General features: G+C 40.8%; 1 protein-coding gene across 3 annotated transcripts in view; it reads left to right on the top strand.

Moving 5' to 3' along the window:
• The window catches only part of arhgap29a (Rho GTPase activating protein 29a), a 32,362-nt gene extending 14,999 nt beyond the window's left edge, over nt 1-17,363 (top strand). Inside the window, exons 3-23 of one of the 3 annotated variants that reach the window (XM_034212027.1) lie at nt 103-246; nt 3,414-3,510; nt 3,740-3,812; nt 4,287-4,347; nt 4,774-4,920; nt 5,933-5,997; nt 6,086-6,196; nt 6,308-6,388; nt 6,952-7,134; nt 7,641-7,778; nt 7,897-8,087; nt 10,112-10,281; nt 10,824-10,952; nt 12,022-12,120; nt 12,351-12,514; nt 13,127-13,315; nt 13,638-13,775; nt 14,044-14,279; nt 14,382-14,685; nt 15,252-15,360; nt 15,514-17,363. In XM_034212027.1, the coding sequence (XP_034067918.1) occupies nt 103-246; nt 3,414-3,510; nt 3,740-3,812; nt 4,287-4,347; nt 4,774-4,920; nt 5,933-5,997; nt 6,086-6,196; nt 6,308-6,388; nt 6,952-7,134; nt 7,641-7,778; nt 7,897-8,087; nt 10,112-10,281; nt 10,824-10,952; nt 12,022-12,120; nt 12,351-12,514; nt 13,127-13,315; nt 13,638-13,775; nt 14,044-14,279; nt 14,382-14,685; nt 15,252-15,360; nt 15,514-16,460 (3,776 nt within the window). In that variant the 3' untranslated portion in view covers nt 16,461-17,363. Of the gene's footprint in view, nt 1-102; nt 247-2,185; nt 2,482-3,413; nt 3,511-3,739; nt 3,813-4,286; nt 4,348-4,773; nt 4,921-5,932; nt 5,998-6,085; nt 6,197-6,307; nt 6,389-6,951; nt 7,135-7,640; nt 7,779-7,896; nt 8,088-10,111; nt 10,282-10,823; nt 10,953-12,021; nt 12,121-12,350; nt 12,515-13,126; nt 13,316-13,637; nt 13,776-14,043; nt 14,280-14,381; nt 14,686-15,251; nt 15,361-15,513 lie in introns of those variants that run through there. The other 2 variants (XM_034212029.1, XM_034212028.1) reach the window with 2 other exon arrangements.
• Nucleotides 17,364-18,236: the final 873 nt, after the last annotated feature.

Raw genomic sequence — 18,236 nt, 5'->3', positions numbered from 1 at the left:
GGAATAAATGCAACATAAATGAAAATCATTAGCATTATTACTCAGAAGTTGATTATACATCAACTGGTGTATTGTATGTTTGTAATGTATATAACTTTTCAGAGCACCAGGACTGCCTCCATCATGCGGCGCACGAGCGTCTCGGGGAGCTGCTGCGAGTCCTGAAGGCTATTATCAGCAAACACCAGAGCCTCAACTCAGTGGACATCCTCAGTACAGCTGGAACCGTCATCGCCACGGTCAAAGGTGAGCGATGATGAACAGATCTCACACACACACACACACACACACACACACACACACACACACACACACACACACACACACACACACACACACACACACACACACACACACACACACACACACACACACACACACACACACACACACACACACACACACACACACACACACACACACAGCTTTCCTGTAAAACATACCAGCCACTCCTCCACTCTTCCTTCGGTCTGTTTTCTGTCTCTTCTTATCTATTCCCCCCTTTTCCGTGGACGTTTTTTCTCTCCTGGCCATGCAGTATTACCATGTCCTCTCTCTCACACTGTCTTTTCCAAGTCTTTAAAAGAACTTCCCAGGGAGTGTTAGTGAATCTTTTTCTTAAAGCTTCAAAGCAATGCAGTCCTTCAGAAGTCACTCAAAGGCTTAGAAAGCAGCAGCATGTGTTTTCGAACCCCATACAGAGAGTAAGAAAATAATATTTGGGAGTCAGATACATGATTCAAGAAGGGTGTCCTTTGTGCTTTGTCTGCCAGTCCAGAGGGAACTACACAGAGGAATCCTATTCAATCTCATTTTCTGAGATTATGATCTGGCATGCAGGTCAATTCTTAACTTGGCCGCCACACAAGAATCCCCTGAGTATACCTCGTCTCAATTTGCATTGCAAAGAGGGGCACAGAGGGGCTCCCTAGTTCTTTGAAAAGCTTTCCCTTAAGAAGGAACAGTGACATGTTGAAGAAAGAATGCCTGAAGATGCTGTGTGTACTGTATGAATGTACACCTTCAAGGTAAAAATGGAAATAAGTCCTTAAACACATGGCTGTGTGCAGACATGTATGGCATAAACAACTATTGTGTGAAAGCAAATCCCGACTTTGTCAATGTCAGTTTGTGTTTACAGACAGAGAAATCGATATGACGTTTCCAACAATCCCGAATGTAAAATTATACAGTAATACAGATATGTATGAAAAATATGTATATCCTATATACACAATCAACAGAAACATTTACACATATCCACACATTAAGATAAAAAGCCCCACAACAATGAATAATAACAGACACTTCAATATCATTTGTGCATGAACGTGAACATTTGTGTCATTCTAACATGTTGTTGTAAAATAGAGAAACAGAGGAAGACGGTTTTTTTATTAGGATGTCTTCGATGCAATAGTGGTTCTATCGATGCCTTTGATTTGGTGAAAACATTCTCAGAAATTAAGATTCAAGGTTTTCAGCCTTTTTTAAATAGTCTTATTAATTGACTGGTTTAAGGACACCCGTGAAAGTGCTATATCTAAAGAAGTGTCTTCTTATGATAATGTGCAGTGAAGCAATGTTACTGTCCACTAGATGGCCAGAATTGCTCACTTCTATTCTTGACCCTCACATAGTGACAATGTGATATCAGCTGTGCACACCATAAATAGTCACTGCCATATATCAAAGCTGCTGATTTGATACAACATGAAGATGTAAAATGTTGTTATGCTGTCATCAATGAAGGACAGTCATTTGATCAGGAGGTTTTGTTTTGTTCTGACGGTGATTTTAATGCTAAAAATGTTGAATCATCTGACTCATAAACACTTGATTAAATAGTTGTTCATACAGAGTTTTGTCACTTCCTCCACCCTGGGACACTTCCTATCAATTTGTAAGTGTAGTTGGTACATCCTAGAATTATTCTTTATCTGAGGAAAAGTTCCTCCTATACCTGAGTTCTTCATGGACCTTGCTGCTGACGAGTGTTTCAAGAGTGTTGTGCTTTTCCATTGAAACAATACCATTTTTCCACGATGATGTAACTTCCACGATTGGACCACTGGTTGGGGCCTGAGCGAGTAGTGGCATTGTATTCCAGCAAGCCTCAGGATGTCCTGTTGGGGGTAGGGGTTGGACAGAAGGGGAGATGCACCAACACAAGAGAGCTCTGTGCTTTGAATAGTGGTCGCTACAGTAGCTGTCCTGGGATTGAAAGAGGCTCCCAGGGCCCCATGGACATTGGACCCCTTTTTGGATCCCTTTTTTGACATCTTTCTGACAGAATCCTAACACTTCCTATGCCCGTGACTGAGAGAAGAATACGTTTACGTTGGACTTCTTTTTGCCGAGTTACCTTTTTACTGGTGGCATCTTTTGGGTGTTTGGACAGAAAAGTCACCTCACAGTAGGGTCTACTGTTGAGTTAACAAGACAGCTAAGCTTTAACAGAAGAAATTAGGAAGTTGTGAGGTGGGTAATTGGTAGTTTGTCAATTTTTGCCACAGTATACTTTTCAAGAAAACTCATTCCTCGACATCTGAAAGCCACTGAGGAAGAATCTTCGTATTTGTTAGGCGTTGGTTGTTGAGTGCATTTCAACTTTCAAGTACTTGGCTAAAGATGTATGGTTGTAAGCGCAGATACTGTTTAAAGTGTACATCAAAGATTTAAGAAAGTATTCAAGACAAGTTGAAGGTTTACTCTTCCCAGCTTGAGGTTTTTAAGATTCACAAAAAGAAACATTTGAAAAATAGTCTATGCTTAGCTTGATGAAAATAGCTTAAGACAGCAGATTTAAAATGTCTGCCCTGTGAGTCTTTGAACTTGAGAAATCCCCATTGTTCTAATGGAAAGGAAAGACTGAGGAAATCATGGAGGCAGCGGAATGGTCTGTGACATCACTGATTTATGGCTTGGTGTTTAGGCTCATTTTCTGAGCATCTCTCTCCGAGTTTATTTTCTCTTTGCTCAGTCAGGACAGGAAGTTTATTGTGAAGACTGATTACAGCCGTATTTACACTGGTGTTTTCCCCCTTTCTGTCCTCACTCATTACTGTGTTTAGACTTAAAGCAGGAAACTACTGCCTTTGCCGATTACAGCCAAATATATACACTTGCAGTCTTTGCTTATCTGTTCTGATTTTAAGTTACAAAGTTGTTTTTGGATGTCTGCAAGGGACTTTTTAAATTTGAGAATTGACTTAGCTCCCAGTGTTTTGAAGAGCACAGCATGACTCAGGAGACACTGACTCAATACTTGACTCATACACACAGGATGATGAGTCATACCATGCAGATCATTCCTTAATTACAGCTACATCAGTGGTGCTAGTGCAGGATGTCTCCACAATAATGGGTTTAGGTTTGCTCCTACTCAATCCTACTTATTCACTTCTTGACAGGGGTGAACTTTAAGGAGGTGAACGACGAGAACAAACAGAAGCTTTTCGGAGAGATCTACACTGCTATTGACACATTGGCGTTCACATTTGGCAATGTGTAAGTATAATGTTATAACTGATGTGTCCACTATCTTACACACACGGCTTACCAAAAAGCTTGACCCATGCTGGAGAATAGAACTTTGTACATCTTGGCCTTTGCTGCATTATTGAAGTTATCTGTCTTTTGCTAGTTAGTAACATTAACATATTCCTTGATGTTTTCTCTGATCAATTTCCACTTTTTCCAATCCAGTTTATTCATTTGTGTTTCTGTTTTCCTGCAGAGTGTCTGACTTCCTTATGGGAGATGTAGAGAATGGATCAGTGTTGGGGCTCCCCCTAACTAAAAGAAGCAGGGTAAGAAAAGTACAATATCCATGTTGTGTTTTGTGACACCGGCCCCAAACAAATGGCATCAAAATGGCACTAACCACCTTTGAGAACTCCACTAGGCATCACAAATCAAAGGGCTGGTATTGGTATTATTTATGTAGCCACCATACTTTAAAAATAAATGTATTGTTAGTCTGTACCATACCATAAGCTTCAGGATGTGGCCTTCATCCCCTGAAAGCGATATGTTCAACATTACCCAGCAGAGTTCAGGGGTTAAGTGAGTGCTTGCTGGTTGACGCATGTTCCCAAAATGGTTCCTGCAAATGATTAATTGATGCTATGATTTGCTGTTTTCCGGTAGAATATTTCAAAACAGCTTTAAAGAGGAAGTCAAGGATCCGATAAGGCATGCTTCAAGTAGCAATGCCTACTGTGCTTTAAGTAGGAAATTCCTCCTTCCCATTGTGGATTATTTTTCAAATGTCTGTTTTTCAGTCTTTTGAGAACCTCTCCGTGGAATCTGGAGGATCCGGTCCTGAGAAAGATGATCCGCCAGGTAAGACGGTTCTCTCTAACACACAGCTACTGTACTCTGGTGCTGCTCGGTGAAAGTGTGAGGGGAACGTTATCCTGCCAGGATTGTGGGGAAAAAACTAATTTACAAATCAATCTCAGCTGATCTACTGTGTTGCTGTGCTACTGCCATTGTAGGGTTATCTTAGGTAAGAGCATAACTTGCTTTAAAGCTTTGATTACCAGTCATCCCACCTCAACAACTTATTAATACATCCAGCAATTACTGTCAGTATTACCTATCCTCAAATGGTATTAGCTAACACCCAAGGGTCAGCGTGGGCTTTTCTCCTGACTCACAGGCACAGATGTTAGCTTACGTTTGTAGCACGTCCAACAGGGGTGATTAGCCTGATGCTTGGGGGTTGTTTGATCGCTGGCAGTCATATTTAATTAACATTTTTTACAGGGCTGTCTCCGCCAGTCCGGGCAGAAGAAGTGGACAGGACACTGCAACGACAGGACAGCGGGGTGGAGTCAGCGCTGCTCTACGCCAAGGCCTGGTCCAAGTACACCAAAGAGCTGCTGGCGTGGGTGGAGAAGCGCCTCAGTATGGGTGAGTTGTGGTACAGCAGCATTTCTGACATGTAGGGGAGGAAGCACATTATTAGCACCTATCACACTGACAAAAGTCAGCTGTCAGGTCTTAAGTGTCATAGACCATGTACTTAACTTGAGTACTTCATTACATACTTCTGGTTAGTCATGTCGAGGAATCCTAATGAGACGTTTTGTTATACTGGTCATGCACATTGTTTGTCTTAAAAAGCAACTAAGGTTGTTTATTCTTATGACTAATTGAAACAATGATTGTTAGATTGTTTTAATGATGTCCTCCAGATATTTTGAAAGGCTTAAATCAAAATCAGTCAAAAATGATTTGTAAATAAGACAATCAAATGTTTTTACTGTTTCCATGTAGTCCTTATGTACACTTATTGAACAACAACTTTCGAATTGATGTAAAGTACAATTTAATTTAGTTTACATTTAGTTCCCTTATGTATTTTCTTTTGGCTTCGTTGACCAGTTCTAGTTTTAGAATTTTTTTTGAAGCTTTGTTCAGGTTGAAATAGGATTTATTTGATTCTTTTCATGGTTAATTTATGTAAACATAGCTGACCTGGGATAGAGGGTGGCTAAACATTTCCTAAATAAGTCTAAAATGCTGTGCTTAGGATTAATTAGAGCGCCTGTTTCCTGAACATTTTGTTCTCAACACCTGATCTGGACTTAAAACAATGAAGTCTTATACAGGCTCAAGGTTGAGTGTGCGGTGTGAAAGCTTTTGTTTGGCGATCTGGTTAATGAATGGTTCCAGTCAACACAGTGACACAAAGCACTCAGTCAAGCTGTACAGTACATTTGTTTAACACATTTACTTTGGTTAATACTTTATCTACTGATTAATCTGATAGATTTCTCCCATGACTCAAGGACATTGTGTGATTTCATCAGAAAATGCTTAAATTGTTTTTAGTTACTGTTGTTTTTATTTAAGATTGAACAGCTGATACACTGAGAGCACTGTATGTAGTATATTTAACCGAGGTTTTGTCTATTTTCAGATATTGAGTGTGCAAAGAGTTGTGCCAAAATGGCCGAATCTGCCAAGACGCTTGCGAGTCAACAGGTGAGTAGATGTTGCAGCTCACAAAAAATGTGCTGCCACATTTTGGCTGTAAGGGATTGACAATAACACGTTCTCCTTCTCATTTAAGGAATTCATGCCCTTCCGTGAGATCTACACGACCGCTTTCAAAAATGATATTGAATACAGCCAGCTGGTACTTCACACCGCAGCAGTACTCCAAAGCAACAAATTCATACAGGTAATGCAACTCAGCAAAAGATGCACTTCTTTACTGAGACTTTCCTTGAATAATGGAGACAAGAGGACTCACTGACTGTGTGTGGTGTGGGGATTATTCATTTCTTTCCAGCCTCTCCAAGCCAGAAAGAACGAGCTGGACAAACTACGAAAAGAGGTCAAGGAGCAGTGGCAAAGAGAGCAAAAGAAAATGGTGAGTCTATTGCCAGAAAGGCTGCATTCTGTAGAGGGCCATGCACACAGAATCTAAAGATGTTTTACTGACCTGGGGCCTCGGTTCAAGGGTGCTCTTGAAATGTCTAAGCATGCAAAGTAAAACAAATGCTTTTTTTGGCACCAGAATAATCATTATTTTTGACATTTTGACAGAAAAAGAATGTTTAACGAAGCTAATAACACGAAACACCCCAAAAGAAAATTATACGTAATTTTTAAATCAATTCATAATTAATTTGTTTATGTTAAGTTCCAATAGTTAAGCTTCCATATCTTGGAATATTCTACTACAATGGTTATAAAGTAATTATTTCATATTAGTTTTTAATTTGTAAGAGGATTGAATAATTTGTGTTAGCATTGTTGGACTGATAGCAGTGTTCAGATGCATTGTGAAAAATAAAAATAAAATAAAAATTACAAGGTCAGCCACTCGTACACTGTAATCAGTGTTTGTCTTGTACATACTGTATGTGTGGTATTCATGGTATTATGTATGTTTGTCTGTGTACTATGAACTAAATGTGTGCGTGTCTACAGAATGAGGCAGACAGTGCTCTGAGGAAGGCTCGGCTGCTGCAGGCCCAGCGGCATGAAGAGTACGAGAAGGCCAAGGTGTCCACCAGCCGCCTGGAGGAGGAGCACATCTTAGGAGGAGGAGGAGCAGCAACAGCCAAACCGCTGGAGAAGAGGCGCAGGCTGGAGGAGGAGGCCCTGCAGAAGGTACGTCCCCTCTGCTGTTGGGCCTGTAGCGCTTTTTTTAGTAGTGCATCATATATATCTGTTGGCCCTCATATTAGGTGTTTCTTTTTTCAAGTACTAAACACTCCTGGGTTCCTATACTTTGTGGACATTTATTGGACTTTGAAAGACAGAGAAAGCGGAGAGGCATAAATAGTATTCTGGGCCAGAATCAAAAATGTATACCATGGCCACAAAGCAGGCTCCCTAGTTGCCCTATTCAACGTGCACACTGTCAATGAAACTGTAACTTGCTTTTTATAAATGCCAAAAAACAACACAGGAATCCAGTGAACACAAATGGCAATCATTATGTTCAGCAAATAAATAAACATAAGGGATGGCAGATCATCTCTTGCGCTTCAATCTTGGTTCGTCAACATCAGACCAAGTGGCTGGAAGCAGTTGTAACTAAAGTTAATCCAGGTTTAAATCATGTTATTGTGATCAATCAGATAGACATTTATTTTCTCCCTTTTTTTCTTCAGGCGGAGGAAGCAAGGGAGCACTGCAAAGCGTGTCAGATTGATGTCGGGGACAAGAGAGTCGACCTGGCGAACAACAAGAGTGAGATCATCACTCAGATACGAGAGGTGGTCTCCCAGTGCGACCTCACCCTCAAGGCTGTAAGTTCCATTCTACTCGTTAATTTAAAATGTGGACCCACTTAAATAACAGAAATAAAGTATTGTGTCTTAAACTGATCAGGATTCCCAGCTTCATGTCGCTTGTTCCTTGTTTCAGATGACGGTCAATTGGTTCCAGCTTCAGCAAGCCCAGGTGGTATCGCTGCCTGTTAACCACCAGAGTCTGTGTGAGAACGCCAAACTTTACGAGCCTGGCCAACGCTATATCGACTTTGTCAGGAGTCTACCCACTGATGGGCCTCGCCTGGAGTCCCACTCGTTTGATTCAGCTGGCACACAAAACACAGGGTGAGACATCTATTTCTTTGCCATTACATTTATATTTCTCATCAATTTGAAAAGATTTCAGTCCCTCCACATGTACTGTTTTTTTTAGGGCTGTCAAACGATTAACATTTTTAATCAGATTAATCACAGCTTAAAGATGAATTAATCATGATTAATCACCATTCGAACTATGTCCAAAAATGCCATTTCTTTATGTATATTGTTGTGGGAATGGAAAGATAAATGAAAGAAGGCGGATATATCCATTTAACATACAGTAGCCTATGTATGTATGTTTATTATAACATTGTTCTGTGTGTCAAAATGAAAGTCGGCCCACACACCTATCATCAAACCGTGGGGTCTTATTTCATTACGTGTTGATTTATATCAACACGGTGATCTAACCGCCTTCTGGAAAAGCTTCACAAGTACGTCGGTACGCAAATGCGCTTTGTGACACAAGTGACGGTAAGCATTTCAGATTGTTGCCGCGTGATTCTGATTGGCCAGAAGACATTATCAAAGATGTTCTATTGAGAAGACGATCACTACGTGACAAAAGTTTTCAAAACCGTTTCTGGTCTTCGGTATTTCCAGACAAGTGGCTACTGAAATCAATCTTACTACTAACTGCTGTCTGTGCAATTTACTCGACGCGAGTTGGCGCACTTTATTTAGCTTACTTTAACATCATTTTTCATGGTGGGGCTAAGCCATTTCTTGGTATGGGTGTAGCCTACCCCAGCCATACCCTGGCGCTGCCACTGGTGGGATGTATGGGGCGGGCCATTCTGCACATGCGTTAAATATTTTAACGCAATTAATTCAAAAAATGAATTACCGCTGTTAACGCGATAATTTTTACAGCATTAGTTTTTCTAGTCTAAAGCTTGCTTCATGGGTCTGTTGGAACATGTTTTTGTATTTATGGTAAACAAATAGTTGTTGATGCAGGGACATTGAGTAACTGTAATAGTCTTTGCTACTGTTGGACCTCAGTGGTGAGCGACGGAGTGATTGAGTGAGAAAGCTTGTTTTGGAAAGCTTAAAACAATTGGGTTGGCGGTGGCTTCCTGCGGAAATGACTGTGGTCACGGGAGAGAGGAGCTGGGTCTGTGGGCTTACAACCACTTACACTTCACCTCTGGGAAGGATTTAATAGAAATCTATAGTGTTTCCGACTAACATGAAAAACACTGCTGTGATTTCAAATTTGAGTCATCTTTAGTAAGTTCTTGGGAATGCTTTGGTCAGAAAAAGCTGGTTTTGTTGACACAGATTTGCACTCACACGCACCCACGCAGACAGATGGAAATAAGAGAGTGCTTTGTTCTTCTTCAGACCCCCCCCCCCAACCTCAACCCTGATTCCTCTGATCAAAATAATTCAGCTTGGGAGACAGGAAATTAAACTCAGGGACACACACATGCTCAGATACATCCTCAGCATTGGCTTTCAAAAGGTTAAATATAGCCTGCTGAGCCCCATACTTTATATTGTGAGATCGTAAGGATACTTTTGTTAACAATGGTTGGCACGAGTTGCAATTAGGCCATTTACTAGTCTTTCAGTTAATCATCGTTAAACTAAAATGATTTGCTCTCTTTGATGGTGATGTTGGTTGGGCTGATCTCATGGTTATTCAAGTATCTGTTAAGTCCTGATGGAATTGGGAGATATTCTTATCATGTTGAAGTACAGATATAGATATCATTTAAAAACAAATGTTATTGTTAGACATACATCTCACTGTTTAACGGAAAACAGGAAGAAATCCAATCTTATTGAGGGTTCTCCTTATTCTTGCTAATTTATGTTATTTTATTGAGTGTACCCTTATCCAAATGTAGTATTTAAAGATAAGTTTTGGGCTGTGTAGATAGAGTGGACTTTTATTATGAGTAATAATCCAATTGAACATGAAGAACAACGGGTTTAGGATGATATGAAACTGCTTAATAATGTATTCTGATCAATGATGTTACTCTGGAAAACCTTCAGTTACAACTTCATTATTTTTATTCTGTAATTTTTCTCCCTAGGATGCTTTTCACCAAGCGCTCGCTGAGTGGCAGCCATTCGTCCCACAGTAACCTGTCTCAGGTATCTGTGACCTCTGACATCATTGGCGCAGATGAAGTAGAAAGTCCCATCTCTTCCCAACATGCCAAGATTACAGAAAAGCGCTCCAACAGCAGCACTGATATCCAAGGTACGCAGGTTAACATTAAGCCTACAGGTTTTTAATACTTTTTTAGTTTATGTTGTGATTTGGGCGAAAGATTTCATTGTGCAGCAGACCAAGATAATAACTCCTACATTATCACTACTCAGCACTACAAAATGTTGGGGAGCAAATATAAAAGACAGCTAGCTTTGTGATATCCCCCTTTGTTTTTGAAAACAAAAATCAAATAAAGGTTGATGAGTGTCAATTGGCTTTTACACTCTACAGTCTTGTTGTATTTGTATGTAAATGTATTGCAGGGTTTCCCACACATAGACTTTACTTGGGCGGGCCGCCCAGGTATATTAACGTCCGCCAAAATATATAGCGCGACCCATTTAGGTTTAATCTTTTGTTATCCGTCCGCGAGCACGACGCCATCTGCGATCGATTAACTACCCCTCCTGTACCTGTTCGCTCCGCTATCGCGTGAAAGCGTCTGCTTCATGCACTCCGCAGTAACTCCGCTGCGAGTCCCCGGCGAACAGTTCATGAGCAACTTCAAATTGTAATATGTTTTTATCCAGCTCTGCGGATTCAGGCCTCATTTCGTCCTTGGGCCTCAGCCAGTCAGGGTGGAGGGATGTGCAGTGACTCAGAGAGTGCTGGAGGGAGCAGCGAGTCCCGGTCCATGGACTCCCCCACTGCAAGCCCAGGTACGGCCCGTCAGGAAACCATCCCCAGTTCAAGAGTTCATTACCCACACCCAGTCATTTAATGAATTAACTAATTTGGTTTCGTGTTATCATGAAATTACAAGACATTTACTGTCAGGCTGTTATGATTGCTACCCAGCCAAGAAAGCCAAGATGTTTCGCAACACCTTGTTCAGGTGTACCAGTCTTCTGTCAATGACAAAGACACCTTGCAGAAGGTATAAGGAGAGGCATTCCTCAGCGCTGACTATCTTAACTGCCTGCGGGGCTTGCAGACCTTTATTTTGTATGGACTTGATGTTCAACCAACTTTATTGTTGTGTTATCGTAGAATCAAGTGGCCTAGCAACCTCTGACACTGGTGCCTCTTGTTGAACATTATGCAACTCTATGGGTTTACAAGACAAACAAACACATTAGTGTTGGTGCAGGTTTATTTTTCTTCTGTTACTCTAACAATACATATGTGTTGTAGTGTAATTTTCCAAAATGTTCTTCCTAAACATAAGGATGTGGCAGATCTCCTCCGACATTCAAACAAACCCTGTTTATCCTTTCTCCTATTAATGTGTGCCACTGATGGACAGTTTACCAGGAAGATCAGTGCTATCCTTGGCTAGGGGTGGATGGTATGTTGTCAATACCATAATAGCAATACAATCAAGATTGTGAAAATGAATCATGTTAATCTAAAGTACCCCTACTCACCAACCATACATACAACCCCCAGAGTGTAAATGGTGTCACAGTTAATCCCTGATGAGCCTATTTATTTGGACCATCAAAAAATCGACAAAATTATTTTAACGATGGGACCTTTTTAAAAACAACTCAAGAGTCGATGGAGGCGCTAATCACCCACAATCCCCTACTGGTATCTGATTATCAATGACATGAAGTTGGCCACACCTTTTTATGTGGCGCTTTGAATTCAGGAAGTTGTCCGGTTCAGTTCTGCTCAGTCCCACCACTGTAACACACCTCACAGGAGACACAACAAGGAGAATGTAATAGAATTGACTTGATTAGAAGATGTGGACTTACTGGTGTGTGATGCCTTACTGCTCAGGAGACTTCAAGAGGAGATTACCCAGAACCCCCTCCACCGGCACTATGTCGTCTGCTGATGACCTGGATGAGAGGGAGCCTCCTTCACCCTCTGATAATGGTGAGTCAACTACTTGAACATTAGATACAATCATCCACTGATTCTCTATATTTTTGTCTCTTTGTTAATTATTTGATTAGATTACATTTTGGGAAATGATCTAATCTAATTCTTGAGAAAATCTTCAAAATTATACTACATATGTTTACCTTTTTCCAACAGTATTAGCGTACATTTTGTTTTTGTTGTATTTTCCATTAATTCCTTCTTTCTGTCCCTCCACTCTGCAGGTTTAAGTGAGATGATAATCGAAACAGCCAGCTCCCCAGGTCCCTTCAGAAACACCCAGATGTCCAAAGCTGCCCAAAGTCACAAGCTGAGGAAGCTTAGAGCGCCATCCAAGTGTCGCGAGTGTGACAGCCTGGTGGTGTTTCAAGGAGCCGAGTGTGAGGAGGTAACCCTGGTTTCTTTTCTTCACATTTAGTTTAAGAACTAATGGAACAAAATGCCAACGAAGAGCCTCTATTTGGACCTTCACTAATTGTAGTGATTCCACAACATTCAGAGTATTACAAGTTCTATATTAACATTGCCAACGTTTCACAACGGCATCTTTGTCACTCATGGTGAGCAAAAAATCTAACAAAAAAAGAAAGACCTCAGCTTCCCTCTCCTCACAGACCAAATCCATCAACTGGTCTCAGTGGGGAACGGACTGTGGAAACTGAAGACCTTTTGTTCGTCTTCACACAGTCGCCTGCGCACTGTTTATTTTAGATCCAGTTTCTTTCCATATTTATTAGATCCAACAGTCGTACAAAAACAATAACACAACGTTTTAAGTTTTTTTTTTTTAAAGTTATGTAATGATGGCAGTAAACACATTGACAAGAATGTAGGATTTACCTCTGCATCTTTCCATGGCATTGGTTCCAAGGGTTACAAAACATGAAGCATTCCTTCCTAGTTTTTTTAAAGAAGTAGCCAAAACTATCCTATGTTGATCCCTGTCTTTACATTTGTTTGTGTGTAAAAAAAACTGACATACTTCTCAACATTGTTTCAGTGTTCGCTAGCCTGCCATAAGAAATGCCTGGAAACCCTGGCCATCCAGTGTGGCCATAAGAAGCTCCAGGGGAAGCTCCACCTCTTTGGCATCGACTTCACACAGGCAGCCATGAACAGTCAAGATGGAGTCCCCTTTATCTTACGGAAGTGTACATCCGAAATCGAGAACAGAGCACTCAACATTAAGGTACTTTCAGTCAAATATGAGAGAGAAGAGTTCATGCTATTGCTCACATTTAAAACCTTTTAGGCTTTAATGCTTTTATATTTCCACTCAAAATATTCAGATTTAAGAGAAAATCTGTCGTAAATATCATTTAACCTCATTGCAAGTCATTTTGTAAATTCTATGACCCCCATTACATTTGTTGACCTACACTTTGCATGTATTTACTGCATGATGTTTAGATTACTGGTGTATCCTGTTGATATTCTGCGGCAGTGATTACCCTGTTGATCATGCATCTAATTTTCATGTGTTAAATGTATTTTGGTTTTGTGCTGCGAAGGGTATCTACAGAGTGAATGGTGCCAAGTCCCGGGTAGAGAAGCTTTGCCAGGCATTTGAGAATGGCAAGGACCTGGTGGAGCTCTCGGAACTTTATCCCCACGACATTAGCAACGTACTCAAACTCTACCTGAGACAGGTTGGCTGCTTTTAAAACACTTGTTCTTGACTTACTAGTAAATGGGTATTGTTCATTATGTTGCTAAAAGTGTGCTCTGCATAACAAAACCACTGCTGTGCTATTTATTTATCTTAGTTTATTTTTTGGTACAACTCCCACTTCCCTTTGGTGCTTATCTCATTTCTAATTCTGTCCCTATTGACCTCCATTTTTCAGTTGCCTATGTTTATTATTAACTTCCTGCTTTCATTTGTTTTTATGGTTCTTTTTTCCCTTCCCTATGCAGCTCCCAGAGCCTCTCATCCTGTTCCGCTATTATAATGACTTTATCGGTTTGGCCAAGGAGAGCCAGGGTATTATTGTGGAGGAACTGGAGGCTTTTCGGCTGAGTCCAACCCCGGTGACCCAGCCCCAGGTCAGCGTGGACCTGAACCGGATCCTCTTCAAGATCAAAGACCTGCTGAGGCATCTGCCACCAGCTCATTACAAGACACTGCAGTTCCTCATAGAACATCTGCACCGGTATGGCGTTCAAATAACCAATAATATACATTTCTGCATTATTAAATTGGTGATTTTACAAGTAGAGATGTGACTCTAAGCAATACTCTTTCCTCTCTCCAGGGTCACAGAGCAGTCGGATGAGAATAAGATGACAGCAAGTAACCTGGGCATCATCTTTGGCCCAACACTCATCAAACCAAGGCAAGCCGATGCCGAAGTTTCCCTTTCCTCTCTGGTGGATTATCCGTATCAGGCGCTCATTGTGGAGCTCCTGATCAGACACTACCAGATGATCTTTGACACCCCCCTCAGTCCACTGAGTCGGACCTCGCCTATAGAAATTGATGGCCCAAACCGCCTCACGCACCAGGAGAAGGAGCAGCAGCTGAGCAGGCACTCAAAGTCGCTGGGAGACATTAAGGAGGTAATTAGGAAACAGTCGTACAGCATGTATTAAGATTGTATCAATATCACACACCTCCCGCTGCCTCAGTAGAGCCAAAAACATTATCAAGGACAGCTCACACCCCGGCTTTCACCTGTTCAACCTGCTGCCCTCCGGCAGGCGCTACAGGTGTATCCCATCCAAAACAAACAGACTCAAAGACAGTTTTTTCCCAAGAGCCATCATTGCTCTTAACACCTGAAATCATGTGAATCAATGTGACTCTGTACATACATATACATACATATCATTACTATTATTATTATTATAAATACACACTATTATTATTATTTATTACATTACAGATTTTATTTTATACTCCTGGAAATAATTACTGCACTTTACTCTTTATTCCTTTATCCCTTATTCCTAAGTATGTATGCTACGTGTATTTTGTTGTCTTATGTTGTGATGTTTTTGTTTTGATGGCACCCTTGAAAGGGAGAAGCATTTATCTCACATGTATAATGACATTAAACTATTCTATTCTATTCAGCTAACTCTTTTGTTTTCTAAACTCATTCTTGTCTATTTCGCTATTATAGCAGAGCTTGAAGGTGTATAAGAGGCATTCTTCCATCATTCCTTCTTCTCACCTACTGGCTGAGGTTGAGGAGAACACGCCAAGCATCAATGGAAGCAACTTTGAACCTGGTAAGTGTTGTTACAAACCAATAGAAAGCATTACTGTTCTGCCCATATTACTGCAGAGTTAAAATCTTTCTCTGGGCTGTGGCTGCCTTTTCTTCAGTCCACTACATATTAGTTGATCAATGTTTAACTTCTTGTCATTCTCTCTGTTTAAAGTTGATGAAGTGGATTTTGAGGGCTTCAGTGAGGGTTTGTCTCCGAGTTCCCCAGAGACCCCGAAACTCGGCGAGAGAGGCCTCTGTCGTTCTCAGCACGTCGCCGTGGCCAGGGTCCAGCTCCGACAGCCTCGCAACAAACTCTCCTCACGGCCAGTGAGCCTGCCAGCTGAACGGATACTCAACCGAGGCCAAGTAGATGAGAAAAACACCCGGAACAGCACTGACCACGAGGACAGGAAAGGAGGACGTTTTGACCAGTCCATCGAAGAGGTTGACGAAACCGAGAACACAAAATTGCGGGTTGGCACACACTACCGGAGTACATTTATTGACACCCAGACGTTACGCAGGACATGGGACAAGCAGTACAAACATGATGTCGCCTCCAAAACTGTCAGAATTGTGGCCAGTTTGCCCACAGAGGGTACAGCACTGGATGCCAGCAACTTATCAGCTTCTGTGCCCAACTCATCTTTATCCCTTGGGAGCACTATCAGCACTGTTTTCTCTGATAGACCTTTCACTGTTGCAGTGCGAGCCAATAGGATTTTAAGAAGGGAGGACAATGTAATCAAGTTTAACCCTGTCGCAACAACTTTCAGGGCTCCAAGAACTCTGCAGCCTCCCCCAGGGACTTTCTACAAGCCCCCATCAGGGAGCAAATCTAAAGAGCTGAAGAACTGTACACTAGCCAACAGCGCAGAGGAAGAAGATGAGGAGGAGGAGGAGGATGATGAAGAGGAGGAGGAGGAGGAGGAGTTGGGCATTGAGATAGAGGTTTCTGTGGATGAGCCTCTTGAGGAAGACGATGAGGCAGAGCAGGCAGCCATGTCTCCCAGCTCTAGCCCTGAGGAACTGGGCTCAAACCAGGCCAAACCAGTATACCAGAGACTAAGGCCAAGACGCCTCCAAGAGGTAGAACATCGAGAGGCTCATTTCGTGTGATCATCTTAGAGTCAGGGGCTGGCAGAGATCTAAACAAAAGTGCTCAAATGACAATTTCCACATGATTGTGAGCACGGTTTGAATTCAAAGTGCTGTTGGTCCTTAAAAGACAAACGAGATGCACTTAAAATGCTGTATATTTGATTCACCAATATTTCATTTACCAATCACTTGTTCAGTACACTCTGGCACCTGGTCAGAATATTTATAATTATTTTTTTTTAAACTGTGCAATTCCATGTTTATTTGAATATTTTGTACCACATTCTTACAGGATCACTATGTATGTTATACCAAAAAAATATGTTTGAATCGTTACAATAGTGCATGTAGCCAGAACACTGAAAAAAAAGTTTGATGCACTTATCAATACTCGTTGTGTTTCGACCTACTGTGAGTCAGAATGTGTTAAACTGTTACATTTAGGTTAAAATTAATCATTTTGCTAAAAATGTATGTATATAATGAGCTTTTGTTACATGCTGTACTGGGTATCTGCATTGTCATTTGCTAATGTTATGAAGCACCAGTTGCAAGGGCATACATCCACTTGTTTTTATACCGTTGAACTTGTAAGGTGTCAACTTACACTGACCTGAAAAGCTTTTGGAAATGCCAATGGATTGTATGGTGGCATTGTCTTTCTTATTTTTGATATAACATGACTTTTTCTAATAGCCAAAGCTGTTACTCTTTTTACAACTGCATTAGTTTTATCAATAACCCAGATCTTACAAGTTTTTTGTAAGTAATAGGAAGTGCATCATTTATTTAAATGGTATCTGTTTTGCATGGTAATGTATAAGGTTGACAGCATGTTCAAAAGTTCAGTGTAAAAGAACAGGTACATGAAAACAAACCCTTTTGTAACTTATTAAAATATATTTGACAACTTCCAATTGACATGGTGGTCTGTTTATGTTTTTCTTAACAACTTGCTGCATCTTTATTTATTTAAAGAAGTATTCCTATACCTGTTCCGTTATGAAACGTTTTTTTAAATATTACACAGTAAAAATCTGTATTAGCCTACTAAAAGTAGCATGACGCGTGTTTAGAGCATGGTTTAGAGTTGCTTATATCTTTTAAAAGTGCATTTATACATTTGTTTTAAACAGAAGTAGGATTATAACATAAATAGGATTACACTGTATAATTTGGGCAGGTGGTTAGGTCATATGCCTCTACAAATCGGTGAGAGCGTTAGCAGTCTCACAGCCTTCAGAAAGGAGATTAAATCAATCTGCTTAAGTATTCACACGGTCTGGATTCTAGCTGTGCTAGCAAACCTAAGGAGCGCTCGGTAGAAAATGTGCTGTTATGCTTCATGTATTGGGTCTCACTCTCACTCTACAGTACGAGTGTTCTCCTGAGGTAAGTTATTTGTCCTTCTGGACTATAACCATGCTTTGGAATTTAGCTGATATATCTGTAATTTGTGATCTGGTAGCAATACAATTGCACAATAGCAACGACTCACATAAGTTAAAGTTACTTTTATTACATGCACTTTGAATATGCAATTCATTGTTTTGAGGTATTGACAGTGCTGAAGGAGTTACGAGCTGTAGAACGTGCGCTACTGTAATGATGACCATGTGAAGCGTATTGAGTTCATTAACCTCATTACAGAGCTGTTTCCAGCCATGTATGGGTTACTCAGGATAGACACCTCTGTGATGGAAACAAAAAATATGTAGCTTTTCTAAATGCTAATTAATTTGTTGAATCAGAAATGTTTTTAAGAAAACATGAAATGGCTTAGCTAAAAAGATC

The sequence above is a fragment of the Gymnodraco acuticeps genome, unplaced genomic scaffold (genome assembly GCF_902827175.1).
Source record: "Gymnodraco acuticeps unplaced genomic scaffold, fGymAcu1.1, whole genome shotgun sequence".
In the NCBI taxonomy this organism is placed as follows: Eukaryota; Metazoa; Chordata; class Actinopteri; order Perciformes; family Bathydraconidae; genus Gymnodraco; species Gymnodraco acuticeps.
The sequence above is the reverse complement of the archived record's forward strand: the minus strand, read 5'-3'. Positions and strand labels throughout refer to the sequence as shown.